Source organism: Rhopalosiphum padi, chromosome 2 (genome assembly GCF_020882245.1).
Source record: "Rhopalosiphum padi isolate XX-2018 chromosome 2, ASM2088224v1, whole genome shotgun sequence".
Lineage (NCBI taxonomy): Eukaryota > Metazoa > Arthropoda > Insecta > Hemiptera > Aphididae > Rhopalosiphum > Rhopalosiphum padi.
In genome coordinates this window covers 38116855-38136666 of record NC_083598.1, presented here as the reverse complement: position 1 = coordinate 38136666, position 19812 = coordinate 38116855, and the positions used below count along the sequence as shown (strand labels likewise).

At 30.7% G+C, this 19812-nt stretch overlaps 1 protein-coding gene across 1 annotated transcript; it reads right to left on the bottom strand.

Annotated features, from left to right (window-relative positions):
• Positions 1-5700: 5700 nt before the first annotated feature.
• Positions 5701-18151, bottom strand: LOC132920261 (uncharacterized). The gene is given in 4 exon segments (XM_060982507.1): positions 5701-6751; positions 6753-7019; positions 7021-7411; positions 17902-18151. Coding segments are annotated over 3 exon segments (1131 nt in total). The 5' UTR covers positions 7402-7411; positions 17902-18151; the 3' UTR covers positions 5701-6268.
• Between the last annotated feature and the right edge of the window lie 1661 nt (positions 18152-19812).

The following is a 19812-nucleotide window of genomic DNA, read 5'->3' as shown; positions in this document are numbered from 1 at the left end:
GGAACTTTAGGTTCATTAGCCTGGTACCTCATTGAGATGCAATTTTTGTAATAGCTTCAAGTAAGTATGATGGAAAAATTAAAACAAATTAAAAAAAAGGGATTTAATTATTTAAATACCATTTACTAAAAGCCAAAAATATCTCCAGTATTTAATCAGTAGTAATGTCACCTTAGATATTTTAACCAATTAATTAAAAATAATTTTGAATAAGGTTGACTAAAGACTGATGATATTGTAAATCATTTTGATTTATTGAGTTAATTTAAAGACTGGACAAAGTCTATTTTAACCAAATGAGAGACTAAAATTATTGTTATCGAAGGACAATATTTGACAATGCATATAATACAATCATGAAATAATTCCTTTAGTGATATACTCTATGAAACTTTTCCGTTGTTGGTTTAGTATCACGGTCGGAGTATTTGGTTATAGGGAAAAATCCACATCAAGCATTAGAATTGAAATTAATCTTAATAATCTAAAACACATAGTATGCAATAACGTCATAGTGACAATCAGAGTTGATAATTTTGTTGAAAAATTAATTAATTATTATAAAGGTGATCATTTTAGTTTACTCATTTTATTTTTAAAAATATGTTAATATTTATTTATTGTGATGCAACTTCAATAAAAACTATTTAATGATGTAATTCAAATCAATGTAGTTTAATGTGTTACCATAGACACACGTAGCGAAGAGGAATGTGCACAGACTAAAATAAGTTTTCTATGGAATAATAATATAATCAAACTATGTGAAAAAGAAATTGCAGTTGAAAACTGGAAAATCAAAGATTGAAATCAGAGTCTCATTCGTTAAAACCATTTCTTTGAAGAGCATCTAGGATTTAAGAATGTTAAATTTAATGAAAGAGGACCTATATATGATTTAGTGTTTCTAAAAAATGGTCATAGCTTCAATAATAAACATTTATTCGTACTAAGTCATGATAAAGTTTTATTAAGTAATATATGTTTTACAGACTTGTTATTATCTATATTAGTTGTTGCTGCGGTTAAAAGTAAGTACTATCATCAATTTTTATCCAACGTAATAAATAAAACTGCTAAATTTGTATTAAAAATAATTAGTAACAAACCATGTAAAGAGATCTACAGAAATATTATTTATTTGTTAGCTCTCCATTTCATAAATCAAACAAAATGATTGAAGATATTACGTTATTTACTATAGACGATACAGCAGCTACAATGTGTCCAAAATGTCTTGAATAATTGCCTTGATTTCAACAGTTTGATTGCAGTTAAAATAATTTATGTTTTAATCTGAAGGAACCATAATATTTTTCTGCCATTGATTGGCAGATTGACTTATAGCAAGAAATAGACATTTTTGTGTAGGTATATCTATGAATTGCGATCATGAAATAAAAGTAACACTAAAAACAAATAATCATATAATTATGAAATTATACCGCTATTAATCTAAGCTAATTAATATTCATATATATTAAATTTAATATTATACTAATTATTGTTGTAAAAACCATTTTAATGTTAAGTATTTAGTTAAAATATTTTTCCATATCTTATGACATAATCTAATTTAAACATTATTTCAGAAGTACATAAATTAAAATAGAATTATGCGGAAAAATTTACATGAACACTAAAAGATATACCAAAAAAAAAATTAAAATACACGGTGTAAATTTTGTATTAAAAGGTGTTAATTAAGAGGTTCTTTAGAAAAAAAATTTACGACAATCGTATGGTCATTATACTGTTTTTGGTCTCATATATTTTATATTTGAAAATGCTATAGTGATATAAAAGATCCAATTTCTAGGGAAAATAGAAACCGAAAAGTAAAATATGTAAAAATTCTTATTCATACAATTTGAAGATTTGAATTTATTTTTTTTTTTTTGTAGCCTTTTATAGTGTGAACATTATAATTAGTTAATAATAATTAGTATCCCAAAATTCTTCTCTATAATAACGACTTCCCCGTTAATTTTTCTCAATTTAAATGCATCAAAATAATATAATTTATCCTGAATTCCCCACAAAAAAAATGTTCGGTTAGTCTGTTACAAAATATTAGAAAACGATTTATGAAAATAAATTTTTATAGAAGTTATCGACTAATATTATTGGGAGACTATAATTGTATTATCAACAATGTGAATATTTCACACCCTAATCGGTACAATAATAAAATGTCGATTGTTGGTAATCATTATTGTGTGTATAATATAATATACAAATGTGTAAATAAACTATATACGGCTAGTGTCACAAGTGCACGACAACTACGCGTATTAATATGCTAACGATTCGCGGACCGTATTATAATAATAATAAATAATAATACGTTTAAGTGCAAACAAATAATGCAATTATAATGCTATTATAATATTATAATGCACAATATATACACATTATTATAATACACGTATGTGATGTTTAGCATGCTTCAACAATAACGTCTACAGACGATAATATTATAATGTTAGTGATGAACACGGGGATAATGATAATAATAATAACCGTCAGTCGCGACCGCGGTTTTCGAAAGGCACGTCGTTTATACCTGAGCACATTCTGGCTGAACACACATGCTTATTTTAAATTGTTCACGATGAACTTATATTATGTGGACGGTGACGTGAGCAAATTCAAAACCGCGCAAATGCGAACGCGATCTATGTGGAGACATCATAAAGGAAATCGATGCTCGCACCGTGTTCAATTTGGACGTAAATAAAATATGTGCCCGCAGCCGCAGCGATCTGGCCACTCTCGATCCTGCCTAGATAATATGTTTCTACAAAACCAAAATTCGTTTTTTATTTAGGAGACTTTTAAGTTTTGTTGTTAATTAATTTCACTACAAACTATCAATGATTGTGAACACCACTGCGTCCTATATTATTGTAGTTCGCGACCGGTCGAGCGCCGTTGCAACTGTCTGTCTTGCAAACAGAACGCGTCTCGCGACGAATACATCACCACAAACGAGAGCTCAAACTTCGCGTATTTGTACACATTACTATTATCATATTGTGTCATCCGTAACGCACATTTTTGTCACTGTAAAAGTTATGACTGACGACTTGCGGGCCATACCGCGCACGAGCCCTTTCGCGTCATATTGCATTTTTTATACGATAAAAATATATCGTAGTCATGACGATATTATGGTATGGTCACAAAGTCGGCCCGGTCACGGGACTCGTGTGTCGACAACCACACGGTTTGTTCAATATTCATACCACATCATCTACCTGGCGAACAGCACGAGTTCTCGTTGCAACAGTAGCCGTGAGCCACCTCGTTGCTTTACAGAAGCCTCTGAGATAGTTTTGCACTGGAATCTCAAAATTTTGTGATTGCGGCAGCGTGTTTAACACGATATCACTTTACTGCAGTTATTATCACATCGTCTACAAATTGTTTTATTAAAAATAAAATAAAAATAAAATGTATTCAATTATAAATATTGAACTTTTTAAAAAACTTTAAACTTAAAACATTAAGGTTGCAATGGAGTTTGGTTCACGTCCCAGTGCCAATCAAATTTGTTAAGTGATAATACGTCTTTTTTGTTTTCATATTTTTACGGGCTTACGGCATTCAATAGTGTTAGTAAATATTATAATAGTTTCTACTTTAATAATGATTAAGAGACTGGAAATCTTTAATTACTTTTGAAATAAGTACTTAAATACGTTGCATTGACAAAGTTACAGATGCATTTAAATCGAATGGAATACAATAATATTGATGTATAATAACTGATTTAAATTGAATAATTGTATAGCTACACCTTATAGTTTATTTGAAATACAATTATTCTAACGAAATTTTCTTTGAGGAAATAATATATAAAAAGGTTCATTAGTAACATATGACGACCACTTATAAACTACAAACAAGAATATTGTTAATGTAATTAAATATTGTCATTAAACAAGTAACGTTGTATGTAAAATAAATACATATACCCATATGTCCATACACAATTAAATTGTATTATACTAAATAATATTATAGTATATATAATAGAACTATGCCACTGAAAAAAGTAAACGATTTATTTTATTATAAAAAAATAAATACGAGACATTGTCTTGGTGGTGAAAACATAAAATTAATATGTATTTACAATACATATTAGTTGTACAGAGAAAACTTAAGTGACTACAATCTAATCAAAACGTTTTCGTAGCAAGGTTATAAAGTAGAGGCATATTCAATTTTAAAAAAGTTTACTATATACCTAGTAAATTTTAAAATTATACAATTAACTAATTTGGATATTTCAAAAAAATCTACACTTAAATATTATCTGATATAAATATTAAAATATCATATCAATTTGTATTTTTAGAAAATTATATTGCCACGATTTTTTTTTAATACGAAAAAACGTAAAACGTTAAATGTATACTAAAATGTTATAAATTAAAATATTGAACAATTTAAAAATTTCAATTTAATAATAAAGTATATTTTGTTAATATAACTCCATAAGAATGTATTGTTTTGATGATATAGGTATAGTGAACATATTATAATAATGCCTATGATGTTTAAAGGATAATTTTAAAAACATACTAATTTATGTCTTTACATAATAGAACCTAAGTTGATTTATAGATTTAATAATACAAACAAACGAAATCTATTATATCATAGTCCTAAACAACAAGCATTTTTACGTCACACACTAGATAGTATAGTACACTGTTATGTACACAAATCAGTATAACTACACACTTAAAGTTAAAATAAGGCGCGTTGCCCCAGGATATCTCTGAAATAGGTAGTTTAAATTCCCCAACTTTTCCACATAAATCTTTCTATAATTTATACTAAAATTTACTACTAATATTAACATTTGTACCCAACGCATACGTTTAAAATAAATGCACATTTTTTCTTTATTCTTTTTAGGTACATAAGCGTATTAAACAATTAACATCGCATATTTTTAATTACTTTATACGTACAGTTTTCATAAGAAGAAAACAAATAATCAAGCTAAATATGGTATAATATTTTTTTTTAAAGCTGACAGCAGAGTACATTTTGAATTATTTGTTACAAAACGAGTTTCACATACACCTATCACCACCATATTTACAATTGAAGAGAATATATTTATAGCTAAAAAAAATATTCTAACATGGTATTTTATTCTTTTACTTAGTAAAGTAAAATTGTAAATTTAGGTATAGATTATAGAATTTTCTTGGTTCTATTGACACTTTTTTCTAAAAATGTCCTCTTACTCGATGTCTAAATTTTTTTTAAATACTTATTTTTGCATGTTATTTTTAATGGCGTTGGTTCCCGATAATTGAAACTAATAAACTCAATATATTGTGGTGGAAGAAAGTATGTAAATTCGACTGAGCCGTTTTAAATTGTATTGCTTTATCGTGAATTGATTACATTGAGACTGTGATTATCATTATAAATTAAATTTATATTCAATTTAACTAAAGAATTTTTATTTTATTAGCAGCTCGACTATTATTATAGCTCACAGCTACATTAATTTAACTTTTTTAAATTTGTATGTTCAAAATATGATTATAGAAATTGAAGTATAATGTACACACAAAGTTTTTACAGGCTCGGAAGAGTGTATTAACACTAACACGGTGACACGAATGCAACATATAACGTATAGTTGTGTAGAAAAAAAATAAATCAATCTTAAAAAACTTGACTAAAGTATATTTTATAAAAGGAAATTAAAATAATGAACAAAAAAAAAAAAAATGAAACATTCAATTTACGCGATCAATACATTAAAATGGTAATAAATTTATACATAATTTAAAAAAAAAAAAAAAAAAACATCGAACAATATAATAATTTATATCAAATAGTATATTGTTCTACATAATTTTTATCATAAATCTAATGGTAACGATATAATATAATAAATTCTCGAATGTCTAAATTGCGGATGGGACGCATACTATATTATCCTACATGACAATATATATATATATATATTAATGATTCTAATACTAAAACTAATTTAATTACGATGCGTGAAATATAATATATTCTGATGTGATGACGGCGTCGTCGAATCGCCAATTGTCGAGGTTGACTAACACTAAGGAGGCGTCGTATAGGCAAACACAAACACACACACACACACGCGCGGGTACGCTTAGTGTGTCGTTATAATATTATGTCTTACGATATATTTTTTATTTTTTTTTTATTGATCTTTTTTTTCGGTGTTCCGCAAGCGGAAGGTTAGGACGTCCTAGACCTTGAGGATGACCAGGTCACCGTCTTCGGTACCGCTGGCCGACGACTTAGGCGATTCGGACTCGAACAGAGCGGTTCCCTGGGCAGAGAACGCGCCCGGGTATTCGAACGACGGGCTGCCCTTCGGGTAGTTGTAACCGTTGGACGGATACGCCAGAGGCTCGCTGGGTCGGTCGTACGAATAGCCGGCGGACGGGGCCGGGGCCGGGGCGGATACCACGCCGTAGTCGGTGGACGGCACGCCCACGGACTCGATGACCACGTTGTGTTGCTTGTGGCCGCAGTCGGCCGGGTGCTTGGCTTCCGGGACGATGGATATCTCGTTCTGGCGAGTCTCCACCAGTGTCTCCGTGCTGGGCTCAGGCGTGGTGGTGGTGGTGGTGGTGGTGGTGGTGCTGGTCACGTGCACGTGCTTGTCGCAGTTCTCGGCCGGTGCGGCGGACGGTGCTGGTGCGATGTACGGCCGGAGGAACTGCGGGTGGCGGCGTGGGCACGGCGAACCTGTGCACGGTCACGGGTTTCCGTTGTCCGACGAATATCTCGTTGTCGCTGATGGCCACCGGGACCTGGGGCTGGGCCGGGGCCACGAAACGGGGCACGAAGAACGTGGGCTGCGGCTGGAACGTGGGCTGCGGCTTGAACGTGGGCTGCGGCTGGAACTTGACTGTCGGGTACGGCGGCAGAAGTCCGGTGTCCACGACGTGTTGGTGTTCCGGGTGGTCGCACGTCGGTTTGGCCGGTTGCAAACACCGACACCGTGTTGATGGACTCGGCCGGGTAGTAATTGTTTTGCGGTACTGGTGGTATGTAAATCGGCGCGGACGTGGACGGTTTCTGTGTGGTGGTCGTGGTCGTGGTCGTGGTGGTCGGCACCGGCGGAAGGTACTGAGGGGCTTGGAGCACGGACGGCTTGACGTCCGACGCTTGGCCTTCCTGTGTGGGCGGACCCACCCGCTTGCCAAACATGTACGTGCCTTCCGGTACGTTTGGTCGGATCTGCTCGCCGGGCAAGTTGAACAGGTACCGGTAGAACGACAGCGAACAGGGCGTGCTGCTCGGCACTTGACCGTAAACTGTGCACACCGCCACCGCCAACAGTACCAACGACATTTGGCCTAATCTGCTCATGATGATTCACCTGGAAAACGTCGACAAACTCTGTGTTAGTGCGTTACATCTCGTATAAGTCGTTTAAATAACGAATAATCACGATTTAATGGAATACAAAGTCCAACAAATCTTATGTAGGACTCGTTTAAAATATGATCGTCGTACCTACTTAAATGTAAAATGCTGTTATCTATTTAAATTTTAGGTATAGATATACGTAGATACTCGATTCGCGACATTAATCACGACCGTTTTGTCGTGTTGGTAATAAAACGATCTAACCGATCGACTAGAAAAAATATTTAAATTATTAAATATTTTATGGTGGCGTGGGATTTAGTATTTTTTTTTTTTTAAGTGCAACACGCTCGTCCAGCTATAAAGGTATCGTGAAAAAGTGGCCCGAACGTGGTAATATTATATTAGCTTAAAAAAATAAAAGCTCAAAACCTTCGTCAGAACTATATAGTGACAGCGGAACCGTTTTACTCTGTGCGTGCCAACTCCCCCCGAGTGAGCGGGCACACACACACACACACACACACATACATATAATATTATGACCACCAATAATTCATCACGGATGTCCAACCGACACGACGAGTTTCGACGATTGCAAGTGCATCATACTAATAGTATAATGGACGACAAGCTGTGTACGCCAATACCGTGTTTTATAACCGAGGTGTTTTTTTTTTTTACTATATTACCTATATACCGCGGTCAGTGAGGCGTCGTGTCGTGACGCGAGAACAGCCGGACTTTTGGACCACGTCCAGTTAACGGATATACCATATATAAATATTATGCCAAATGGTGTTCACGGTTCTTCTTCTTATTATATTATAATATTATGTTTGTTTTGAGTTTCTACGAGTATGTGCACCGATGATAAATCCCGTATGTAAATTCGTAATCAAAACCGATAACTCATTGTGGCATATGCTTGCGCCAACTAGCTACCTACTTTGATTGAACATATATTACATCTAACTCGAGACACACGATGTTATGTAATAGACGAACGTTTTTTTTTTTTTTTTTTGTTTTCAACGGTGTGCAGTTATCGAAACCTCTATCGATTGTATCTGATACCGCTTTCGAGAATTTAAACACTTTAGTGAGCGCGTCATATTGCGCATGCGTGTATATATATTGTAATATCATATTACTGGGTGTTAGATTTATAGAACAGTGAAGAATATGATTGACCGTAGAGCTATGTAACGATTTTCGGTATAGTCTTAGATAATTTTATTACCTGACAGGTAAAAAGTAAACCCGGTCATCTCGGATGGCGGTGACTTTTTTTTTTATCGTCCCCGGATTTTGAAACGGGTTATTCGGGTTTTATTTTTGGCATAATATCGGGGAGAATAATATTGCATACGATCGTTTGATCAAAAAATGTGGAAACCAGTTGCAACAAATCCGAGGGAAGATTATTCATTTTTTTACTAAACTATTGATTTTTTTTTGTTTTTCACATTCCAAACACTCTGCCTATTTTTCGACTTTACGCAACGGTGTTGTGTAACTCTCTTGGAATTTGTCCGCATCCTTCCTTCGATGTGGTGATTTTGTCTACAGCGTGCAATTATCCAAGAACAACATTCGTCTGCACTTTGATTTGATAAGTACCCAGAAGTATTGACTCCGTCGGACCTTGGCCCAGTGATGATTTCACTGAATTTACGTCACTACGTTTTATAGTTGAAACTAGTTTTGTAGAACATGATGATCTTCCCAATTATTATGATTTTAAAATGAACACCGAAATATGTTAATTTGTTTTTCAATACTGTTCTGAACTAACAATCAGCATTTGACCCAAAACCGTCAATATAATTTATTAAACAGTATAATATATGTTGTTGAAAAATTACAAATTATTTTTAAGATTTCACGTATTTAAAACGACACAAAATTAATAACCACAATCGCATATTATGTTGTTTTCATCATACTTTTACGAACGTACAACAAAACAATTATGAGCTCAGTAGATCTAAATTTGTGTTGTTACTCCAGTCGTTTTAAATATTAGAGTGTATTGATATATTATTAAACTTAAAGTATTTTCTCAATTTTTGTTGGTTTTATTCGACATATCAATTTTAAATCGGAATATGAGTACATGTGAAAAAATACTTTTTCGCTCAGAACGCTATAACACAATTTCTGATTAATATGTCCTATTGTGTGTTGCATATTATTCGAAAATTATTGACAATTGATTTCAAACAAATATGTTACCATTAGCTGTCACAAAACTTATATACATTATTTAAAACACTACATTCAATCACGAGCGTAGTTTGAAAAGCGCACATTTTTAACAAAACGTATTTCAATACTTATAACTAATAAGTTTTAGTTTTTTCTCCCGACGGTTATTGCTTTATTGGTTGTATGCGTAAATGGATGGTTTTTTTTTTTTTTTTTTAGTTTCGAACTGAGAAATCCAGGTTAAGTATGGTTGAATGTGAACTCAGAGGGGTGTTTTTGATAAACGAAACTTCGGAATGACTGGGGCCACACCGATTTGAGAATATTTTATTGAAAATAATTGTATCACGCGTTTAACGTTTTCACAGCGAATAAAAACGTAACGATGTTAAAATATATAATAATTATATCATTATATCGTTAACCGTTTCGCGACTCATCCCGGTTGGAACTGCCAGCGCGCGTTTTCAAAACGGAAGTCGTGAACGCTTTGATAATATTTAACGTTATACCGGAAAACAAAAAAATGATTTTAAATAAATAGAAACAAAAAAATACGCACAATACACCACCAGCGTAAAAACGGAAAACGGTTAAGCCGCATTATAACAGCCATTTCGTCAACCGTTGTCGCGTGCCTTATTTAATCGCACATTCTGCAGATAAGTCGCTGCAATCATATTATGACGGTGTCAGTCACTAACCGCACAGTCTGTCGATGAATTTCCAGAGTCGCGCATATCTCGACGTTTGGACGGGACACGACAGACGGCGACGTAGCTGCAGCGAACCCGGCTAATTAATTTTTACGTCCGGACGACGTGACCAGATACCTGGTTCATTCGTCGGGGGACGATCTTTATTGGAGACGGACACGCGCGACGAGCGTTATACAACACACACACACGAACATAGCTGTAATTGGCGTTTCGACTAATCCGAAGAGAAAAACAAAATATTTTAACACGCGGTCATATTATTGCCGACGGCGAGCCGGGGCGGAGAGGCAATCGATCATTAATCGTTGCAGCTAGACGCGTCTCGCGCATACCTGTGCAATCGACGACCGCGACGGTGACGACGACAACAAGTGCTTGCTTAAAACGCGCGAACTCGTGTATAATGAGAAGTGACGCGGAAGTCGTCGAATCGATTAATATTAAAAAAAAAAAAAAAATGATAATAATAATTGCGTGCCGAATGTTTTTATTTTTCGACATCGGTACATTATATACGCCCAACACAAAATCACCTTTCGACCAGACGCCGCTCCCGTGACGCAACCCGCCTCTACTCGGTGGCCAAAACACCATTACGCGCGCGCGCAATATTATAACGACGGCCGAGTAGAAGTTAATAACGTTACGCGCTTTACTGTTAATAACCAATACACTGCCCATTAAACGCGCGTGTTACGACACACCCGTTCGCATATTATTATTACTATTATTATCGTACGATAAAATATATTATCATCAAAACAACGCGTCAACGACGTTACCGGACCAACGGACGGCGCGCGCTCCGGTCGACGCCGTTACGTAGTTTAGTCGTCAGATCGAATTCGCGTGTATCGCAATAATAATGTTATTGTCCTACAAGAGTTTCGAGACTCGCGTTAAGTGGCTCCGATCAAGTCATTTCAAGAAACGCATCGCGGCAATACAACGTCCTCAGAATCCTGTCCTTCCAGCCAGATCGAACGATGCTATATAGAATATCACGATAATAAGATAAAAATATATCATATCGTACACGATTTACTCGTACGCGGTTCACGCCATGCCCAATGATACAATCATAATATTATGCGATATCCCTACTCGTGGGAACATATTATTACATTGTGTGCGTATTACGCGTATCATTATTCGCGCGCGACTTATTTTCTCGGTTTTCTTTTTCAAACAACGTTTTGAGGTGCAAATTTTAAACTATTCACATTATTGTCACACAATAGATTTATGATATACCTATTATGTTGATAATATAGATTCACTTATAAAAAAATAAAAACAATCAACAAAAAAACACAAACGCTTTGAATACGAGTAGGTATAAGTATACTGTATTCACTGGTAAAAACAGGTAAAGACCACTATAATAAGAGTACTTGGTAGTAAGTACTTATATATTGTTTTGATTAGTTTTAAATTTAAATCTATCAGTTTTGAGTCCATAACACGTAATACTATGTACCATATTATTATGCATTATACACGTATAATATATTATGATATATTTTCTATTCAAAAACAAAAATCACGATATGTCATTTAAACCGTGTGATAATATTTTATGGATTTTTAACTTTATTAGTTTTTAAATTAAATTGTTTTGATATATTTTATATTTATTATATTATTATACGTATTAAAATACGCCTGCATATTTTTTTTTTGTGCAGGCCTTTGATAATAATAAATCAATTCGTTAACTTTTAAAAGATTTAGCTTACAGTGTAAGCCTTACACACTCATTACAAAAGCCAATTTTGAAGAAACTCTTTAAGTATTTAAAAATAATCTTTCAAAATGCCATGTCTCTAAACATCAAAAAACTGCAAAAGTTTTTAGGTCGACACCAGCAGTAACTGAAATGTAATGAATTTCGAAACTATAGCGTTATTTCTTTAATGCTAACAAATTTGTCCACAGTTTATTTATTTCCATAAAAATTAAAATCTACAAACCAGACAGAGAAATTATTATGAAAGTCAAAGTTTTATTTTTGAATGATGTCAAAGTCATAAATACGATAGTTGAGAAACATATATTACCTTATTATTGTTGCGCTATGATGTTATAGGCAAATCTATATTGGCGTTGATCATGTCCATCTGTTCGATCGTTTGCCATCGTACAAGTTTTTATTTACGATCATCAATAAAAAAAAAATCAACTCTTCACGATATAGTGGTCTTACCAATAAAGCAGTAGCGCAATAATAATTATGTATTCTATATACTGTTCCCAAATTGGTGAAGGCCCAATTATTATCTTAATGCGAAGCAAGTTTGTCATTTATTGCTTATTGATCATTTTAATTTATTTAATTTTATTCCAATCACATTGAATTGATACATATTAGCATCATAATTATATATTTTTTAAATACAATATATGTATTATTACACCAATATATTTCTATATATTTATTTATTTTCGTCTATAATTCAACTAGATATATTGTATTTCTAATCCATTGAAAATTATGAAATTTTCGAGTTTTTTATGTGTCACTTATCTGTAGCTAACTAAGTATCTAGTGAGCTAATTAATTAAATATGATTGTCTCCCATAATTCATTTTTACAAAATAGGGATATTTACTAGTAATAATAATGGCACTAATCTATGTAATCCCAAAAACTCCGGCGTTGTTTCCATTCCCCATTTTGATTTATAGTATAATTTAATATAATAACAGGTATTTCATATAACATATATTGGTGAATACATGTTACCAAAAAAACTAATCCATATAGTGATTTATGCAGTAAATAAAAAAAAATGTATAATTACGTGTATACTTGATAGGCACTGATTGTTATTTTGAAACTGATTAACTGTTAATCGATTGTTATTATAATACAACTAATCTATTCTTAATAATTTATAATTCATAGGGATTCTTGTTTACTTATCGTGAATGAACGTACAATTTCGGTAAATTATCTTTGAAAATATTATTCAAATTCAGTGATCTAAATAATGCGATGTCCTAAAAAAAGATACATTTTAAAATCTTTATGATAAAGTTAAATTAATAGGTACAGAATTGAAAAAAAATCTTATTCAAGCATATTTAAGGGTTTCAGTAAGAGAATATTATCTAATTAAAAAGGATTTAAAAAATGTGTAGTTTAAAAATAACCATTACCGGTATAATCAATCAAACGATAAGTGAGTGCCGATCAAAAGAAAATATTTAACACCATAATAGTGATGACGCAAAGAAAAGATTTTAATGAGTATTTTTTTTCTACTGTAATATTTTGGTCGGAGAAACGTATAGTGCATTATTCGTCAAATGTAGAAATTAAAAAAAAAAATCTTCAAAATTAATTACTGTTATCTAGGTTGTTATATAGGTACTCACATAACTCACATAAATATTATTTCGTCGAATTAAGTAAGTAAGTATTATTTTACTTGTTAATAATTTAATTTATAGAAACTATTTGTGGTAGTTTCAACTTTTATTTATTTATGTGATGTCCGTTGGTATGAAACATTTGTTTTCAAAACTCAATTTAATAGAAATATCTAATTACTTACTAGTAACTAGTATGTTATGTGATATGTTGTGTAAATGAGTACAAATATAAAAATAAAATATTATTAAAAATGAAGAATGCATTTAACATGAACATTAGATAGGTACGTATGCTGAGATTTGTCTATAAATTATTACTCCGAGTTAATGGTTATGACTTATAATTTATAGAGAATATTATTTATTTATTACTCCGGTACTTTAGCCTATGTTTCTACTTATATGTTTAGTTCAATAATATTATATTGAAACCTATGTAAATTAAAATAACTATTTATCGGTTTTTTTCTCCTGTAAATTGTCACATATTATGTAAGTTTAAAAAGAATACATCAATATACTATATTTAGTTTGCAATTCGTTTAATACATTAGTTTGATAAAATGATAAAATTCTTTTTTCGTGGTTGCCATTTTACATATTTTATGAACAGGGTAAGTTATGTTATTTTGTATTACAAACATATTTTATTACTAGCTATCAATGAAATATTAAACGTAAAACAAAAAAACGAATTTGGTAAGTAAAATAATAAATTCATATAAATGTTTAAATAATACTATGAATAGGAGAATGATAAATACAATAGGTATATGTTTTTGATGTCTTTTTTCATGCAGTAGCATGCTTAAGGATAGTAAACAGTAAGTGTATAAGTAGGGTAAAAAAAGCTTTTCTGATAAATGATAATACATTTATATATACATACATACGTATAATATACTGTTTTATTAATAATAAAACTGCTGTGGTTTTACGTTTTTATTCGTGTAAAGGAATGCGTTTCAAAAGTTTTGCATAGCCTCTTAAACGATTAAGTAAGACTTTAACACAGGTTGTACTTTATGATGGTAATTTTCGAAATATACATTATATGTCATGAAAAATAAAAATAAAAACGGGAAACCCTATCGTTAGTTATTATAATATGTAACCCTCTTTTTCATAGTCTTGTGCATAAATAATGACTTTTTTCTTCGCCAAAAGCCTACTTAAACGATAATGACATAGAAAGGAAAAAATACTCGTCAACATTGACAATGCTGATTTATATTCAATTCATAGACGATAAAACGGTCCAATTTATTAAAATAACCGATTTTTACAAAAAAAAAAAAAATAAAAATATTTTAGTATTGCGTAAACCACGATGAAATATTTTTGAATAATTTAACAACCGACCATAAAAAAAAAATTTAAATAAAAATGTTCGCAGATATTTTTTTGATACGCGCCTTCTATTTATACTAACTTTTATGATAACACTCAGATTTAATAAATTATGTTTTACCAGTTAATATTTCAAAGTATAGTAAATTGTAGTTTAAAATATGATTTCCGGTGTTTCAGATGTATTAAGTATATTTTTACAAATAAAAACAATTTCATGTATGTATTATGAGCCACTTATTTCCATTAAAGCATTAGCTGAGTAAATTTAAGCCAAACTAAAAAAAAAAACACTGATTTTTATTTTTATCCTTCCCTAGCTAATACTTTAATCCAAATATATAGAAATTGTACAACAAATATACCTTTGTATCATTATATAGATGATATATGCATAAAAAAGGTAGGAAACTATGCTACATTTTAAAATCGAAAAGAGTCAAAAGTTTTTTATTAATACCAGAAAACTGAGTCGGGGAGAAGATTTGTAGACGGCTCTTTAAAGTTAAATAAATAAAAAATAATGATAATAATTTTATATCATACTACCATGCAGTATACATACTTAGGAGTCGAGAAGATATATAAATCGGTGTAATATTTCCTGTAATTCATCAAAGTATTTTTACTACGAATTTTTAAGTCTTGGCAATTCACAACAACTTTTATATATTTCTACAATTTACTTGCAATAAATAATAATAATAATAATAAAAATTGATTTTTCTGATAGTCACTAACAGGTGAAGATAAAATAAAGATATAATATGATACGACGTGTATTCTACTAAGATTGAATTATTCGGAAGATATAATCAATCAAATCAGATAACCACAAAATTTTACACGGCATTAAATATTAAATAAGATTGTTCTAGTAATAAAATAGGATAAAAACATTTTCATTATCTATTCAACAACATATTAAGAAGAAAAAAATATTTTTGTTTTCATAATAAATTTAATCTAATTATAATATTATTACCCTTTTATTAGCCCGTTTCAAAGATCACTCTATTTTATTTTATGTATAACAAATAGATAAATAAATAATTCCAATTTTTGGGAATAAATGGATAAAAACTCGTTTTTAGAAGGATATATTTCTACCTGCCTTAATAAATAAAACCAGGAATATTTATTTCCGAGAAGCCAGCAATTTTAAAAACAATTTTTTTACGAGAATTTAAAAATACGAGAAAATATAGGTTTATGAAAATATTTATTTTAAAATATTTTTATAACGAGCAAAAATTGTACAGTTTTTCAAATACTGTGTGAGATGTATTAAAACAACGTCACGGGCTGTAACGACGATATTAAACGTTAACAACGGTTTAATAATATGAATCACCACTACCTGCAACTACACTAAATATATTTTTTTTGGTCAGTCAGGCGCATAGCAATAAAAAAAAAAAATAAGAACGTAGAGCATGCCACAGCCCTTTAATGTCTTCGATGACACAAGTAGGTTGTTATTTAAATAAGAAATATATCCAAACATTAATAATAAATAAATAAATAAAAGTGTCCGAGAATAGCATAAAACTATTTATTGTACCTAGAGTAATTGAATGTATACATTTATTGACGTATAAATAAATAGTAAATCAGATTTTAGTTTTTTATACAAATGTTTCTAGAGAACTGTCACACAGACATAACCAATAGAAGTGTTGCTATGGTTTTCTACCACGGTCCCACGAGATAAGAAGTTTTTTAAACTAATTTTCACATAGCTCAGTGTCGCAACCGATTTCTCCATTTTGTATATATATATATATAAATTGTTATAAATTCAACCAAAAATGAGAAATGTCTAACAAATATCGTAAAAACAAATGGTAGATAAATAAAAGAACAAATTGTAAAATAAACACGTGTTTCTCAAACTTTAAACTTTAAAAAATATGTAGATATAAAGATTAAAATATGTTTTAGATATATGCCTAAATTCTTAAATAAAATAATATAATATAATATCTAATACGTAACTATACAGCGAATTCAAAACATAACATAACCATAGTGAAATATAATTATTTAAAACTATCATTGATTGTATTTAAATAATTGCAAATACCTTACGGTTATGAATGAGATAAAATTATAGTAGGCAATATAAATTTCTTAAGTAATAACAGTTCACCATTATATATGATACTATTCACATGATTTTAAGATAAGACACTTTTAATTTTTTGGTTTAAGAATATATTTCTAATTTATTATCAACACAAATATAATTATAATTATAACTTGTTATAAATTATGCTTATAAGTTATAATTCGTGCGTAGAACACATGATTTAAAGTTTGTATGTGTGATATTTGATTATACTGAATGACTTCTTTACCATATAGTTTAAAATAATTTTATACTTATAATAACGCTTAACATAAAAATACATTTTATTAAACTTGTTAAATGTATAACTATTAACTCTACTTTTTAACCTTACCTATTTTTAATAAGAATTAATTGTAAACATAAGTAGTTCTAATAAAGTAATTTTTATTTAATTACATGTAAATTAATCAACACGATAGAACAATTTATAAAACGAACTTTTAAAGAATAAAATGATTCAAATAATTCAAATAATTAATATTAGTGCAATATACAAATCAGATTTCATTGATATAATTTTTTTTTTAAAGCTAACTATCATGAAAATATATACATATACGTATATAAGTATTTTATTTCTTAACTTAAAATTTGTTGAAACGTCTTATTGCATTGTGTATATTATAATATTCACCATACACAAATGTTATTCAAGTCATGTATTACAGTAGATATAAGTACGTATAATAACTATATCACGGTACTTACTTGTGGTTATTCTGGTATAGAGCAAATGTATGGATACACACTATCTTGTGACGAAAACGGTTTTCGGTAAAACCGATAAAAATCAATGTTCTGTCCAAAACAATGCCCGTAAATGACGATGTCGAAGTCGGACACAATGTACGATTTGTATATGGAATGGAGAGCGTATGTAGATGTATTTTCACTCAAGTCTTGTGACAAAAACGCATGTGTTGAATCGGTCGGTGGCCGCAGACCCAGGTATTTATACAGGCATTAAGAGGAGTAAGCTACGTAGGTGTAAAAGTGGTCAATGACATGTATGGAGGGAGCCGCGGATGATCGGTTATAAATTTCCTACCACTGCTCGATGGCAATACGTATAGGTATACACACTGTACAATGTGTTATATAAATTCCTATGAGTTTTTTTTAAACAATTTTTTACCAATAGTTTTTATTATTATTTATTTATTTATTTTATTTTATTTTATTTTTTTTGAGAACCAGCGGCCTTGGTTACATTATGATAACATGACCTAGTCATCGGAGTTTGTGCGTGTGTCTGTGTGTCTGTGTGTGTGTTTGCATGCTGTATGTGTGATTCATTCCCGGGAAGACACGAGAATGATTTTACATAGTTTTCGAAAGGTCGGGGACACAAAACTCTCGGCCATCATCATATCGGCGCCACTGCAGGTCGATTGTTAACATAGCTTGTGTGAATACCTTAAAACTATAAATAATTTCCACACAGATTCTTGTACGTATTTGTATCGGTATCCACATTCCATCATATACGATGTAGATAAAATATAATGATATAACACTATTCGATATACCAAATTATATACATATTCGTTTTTATGTCACACAAAAAGTCAAAACACATTTTATCGAATGCACATACCATTCGTTGTGAAAGACTAACTATTGCAGTTTAGTCTATTCCTACTATAATAGGTTTTAGCTTTTGATTATTAGAAATTGATAATTTAAATTATAAAAAATGAAAGTATCATTTTTTTCTATGTTTTACGATCTACTCGTATTTATTTTTCCATATCGCCAACATATCAACATATTACACAATCTATCTGGACATAATCTTAACTGTGTAATATCACTGTGTGGTAATAATGTTCATGCGATTTGGAGTAGATATTTATAAAAAATGAACACGGATATTGTATTGAGAAGATACAATTTAATTTAAATATGGACGTTGTTTACAGATTTCAGCTACTAATATAAATCACTAGCTGATTGTATAATATCTTAGTATATTATTTATTATAATTATACGTATTGCAGAAATACATCAAAAGATAAATAATAATATTTAATTTAAAGAGAATATTCATGGTTTTTAATACTTAGCTTTTCTGTTTTCTTCGTTATTAATGGTATTTTGTATTTGTATGCAATAATTTTTAGACCCTAAAATATTTAACTCTTATTTACGAAGGTCATATAGTTTAAAAATTTATGATATTCTTATGATCTTTTTGACTTATAAACTTAACCCCGATCTCGTTTATTAGACAATACAACAAGGTAATCTCTTGAGTGCCACAGGCCACACATCTCAACAATCCCAGTAAATCACAGCTCTGCACAATAACATCAATTTAATAAAATATATAATTATATAGGTTGGGTTCTTAACTACACACATATCAGATAGGAAAGCGAACAAATCTACATTCTAATAAAATAAAATAAAATTATGTTGGTTAGGTAAGCAATTTGTTCTAAGTTAAATATGTATAGATCACTCTAAAGAAAATTGTTGCAAGTGTCAAGTTAGATGCAACGATATAAGATTTAAAACTTATGATTTATGTTTACTAGTTAAAATTTTTCGAAATACACGAATGAACCATTGAAACGATTATTTATTGCGTTAACAAAGCAATAAAATGCCATTTA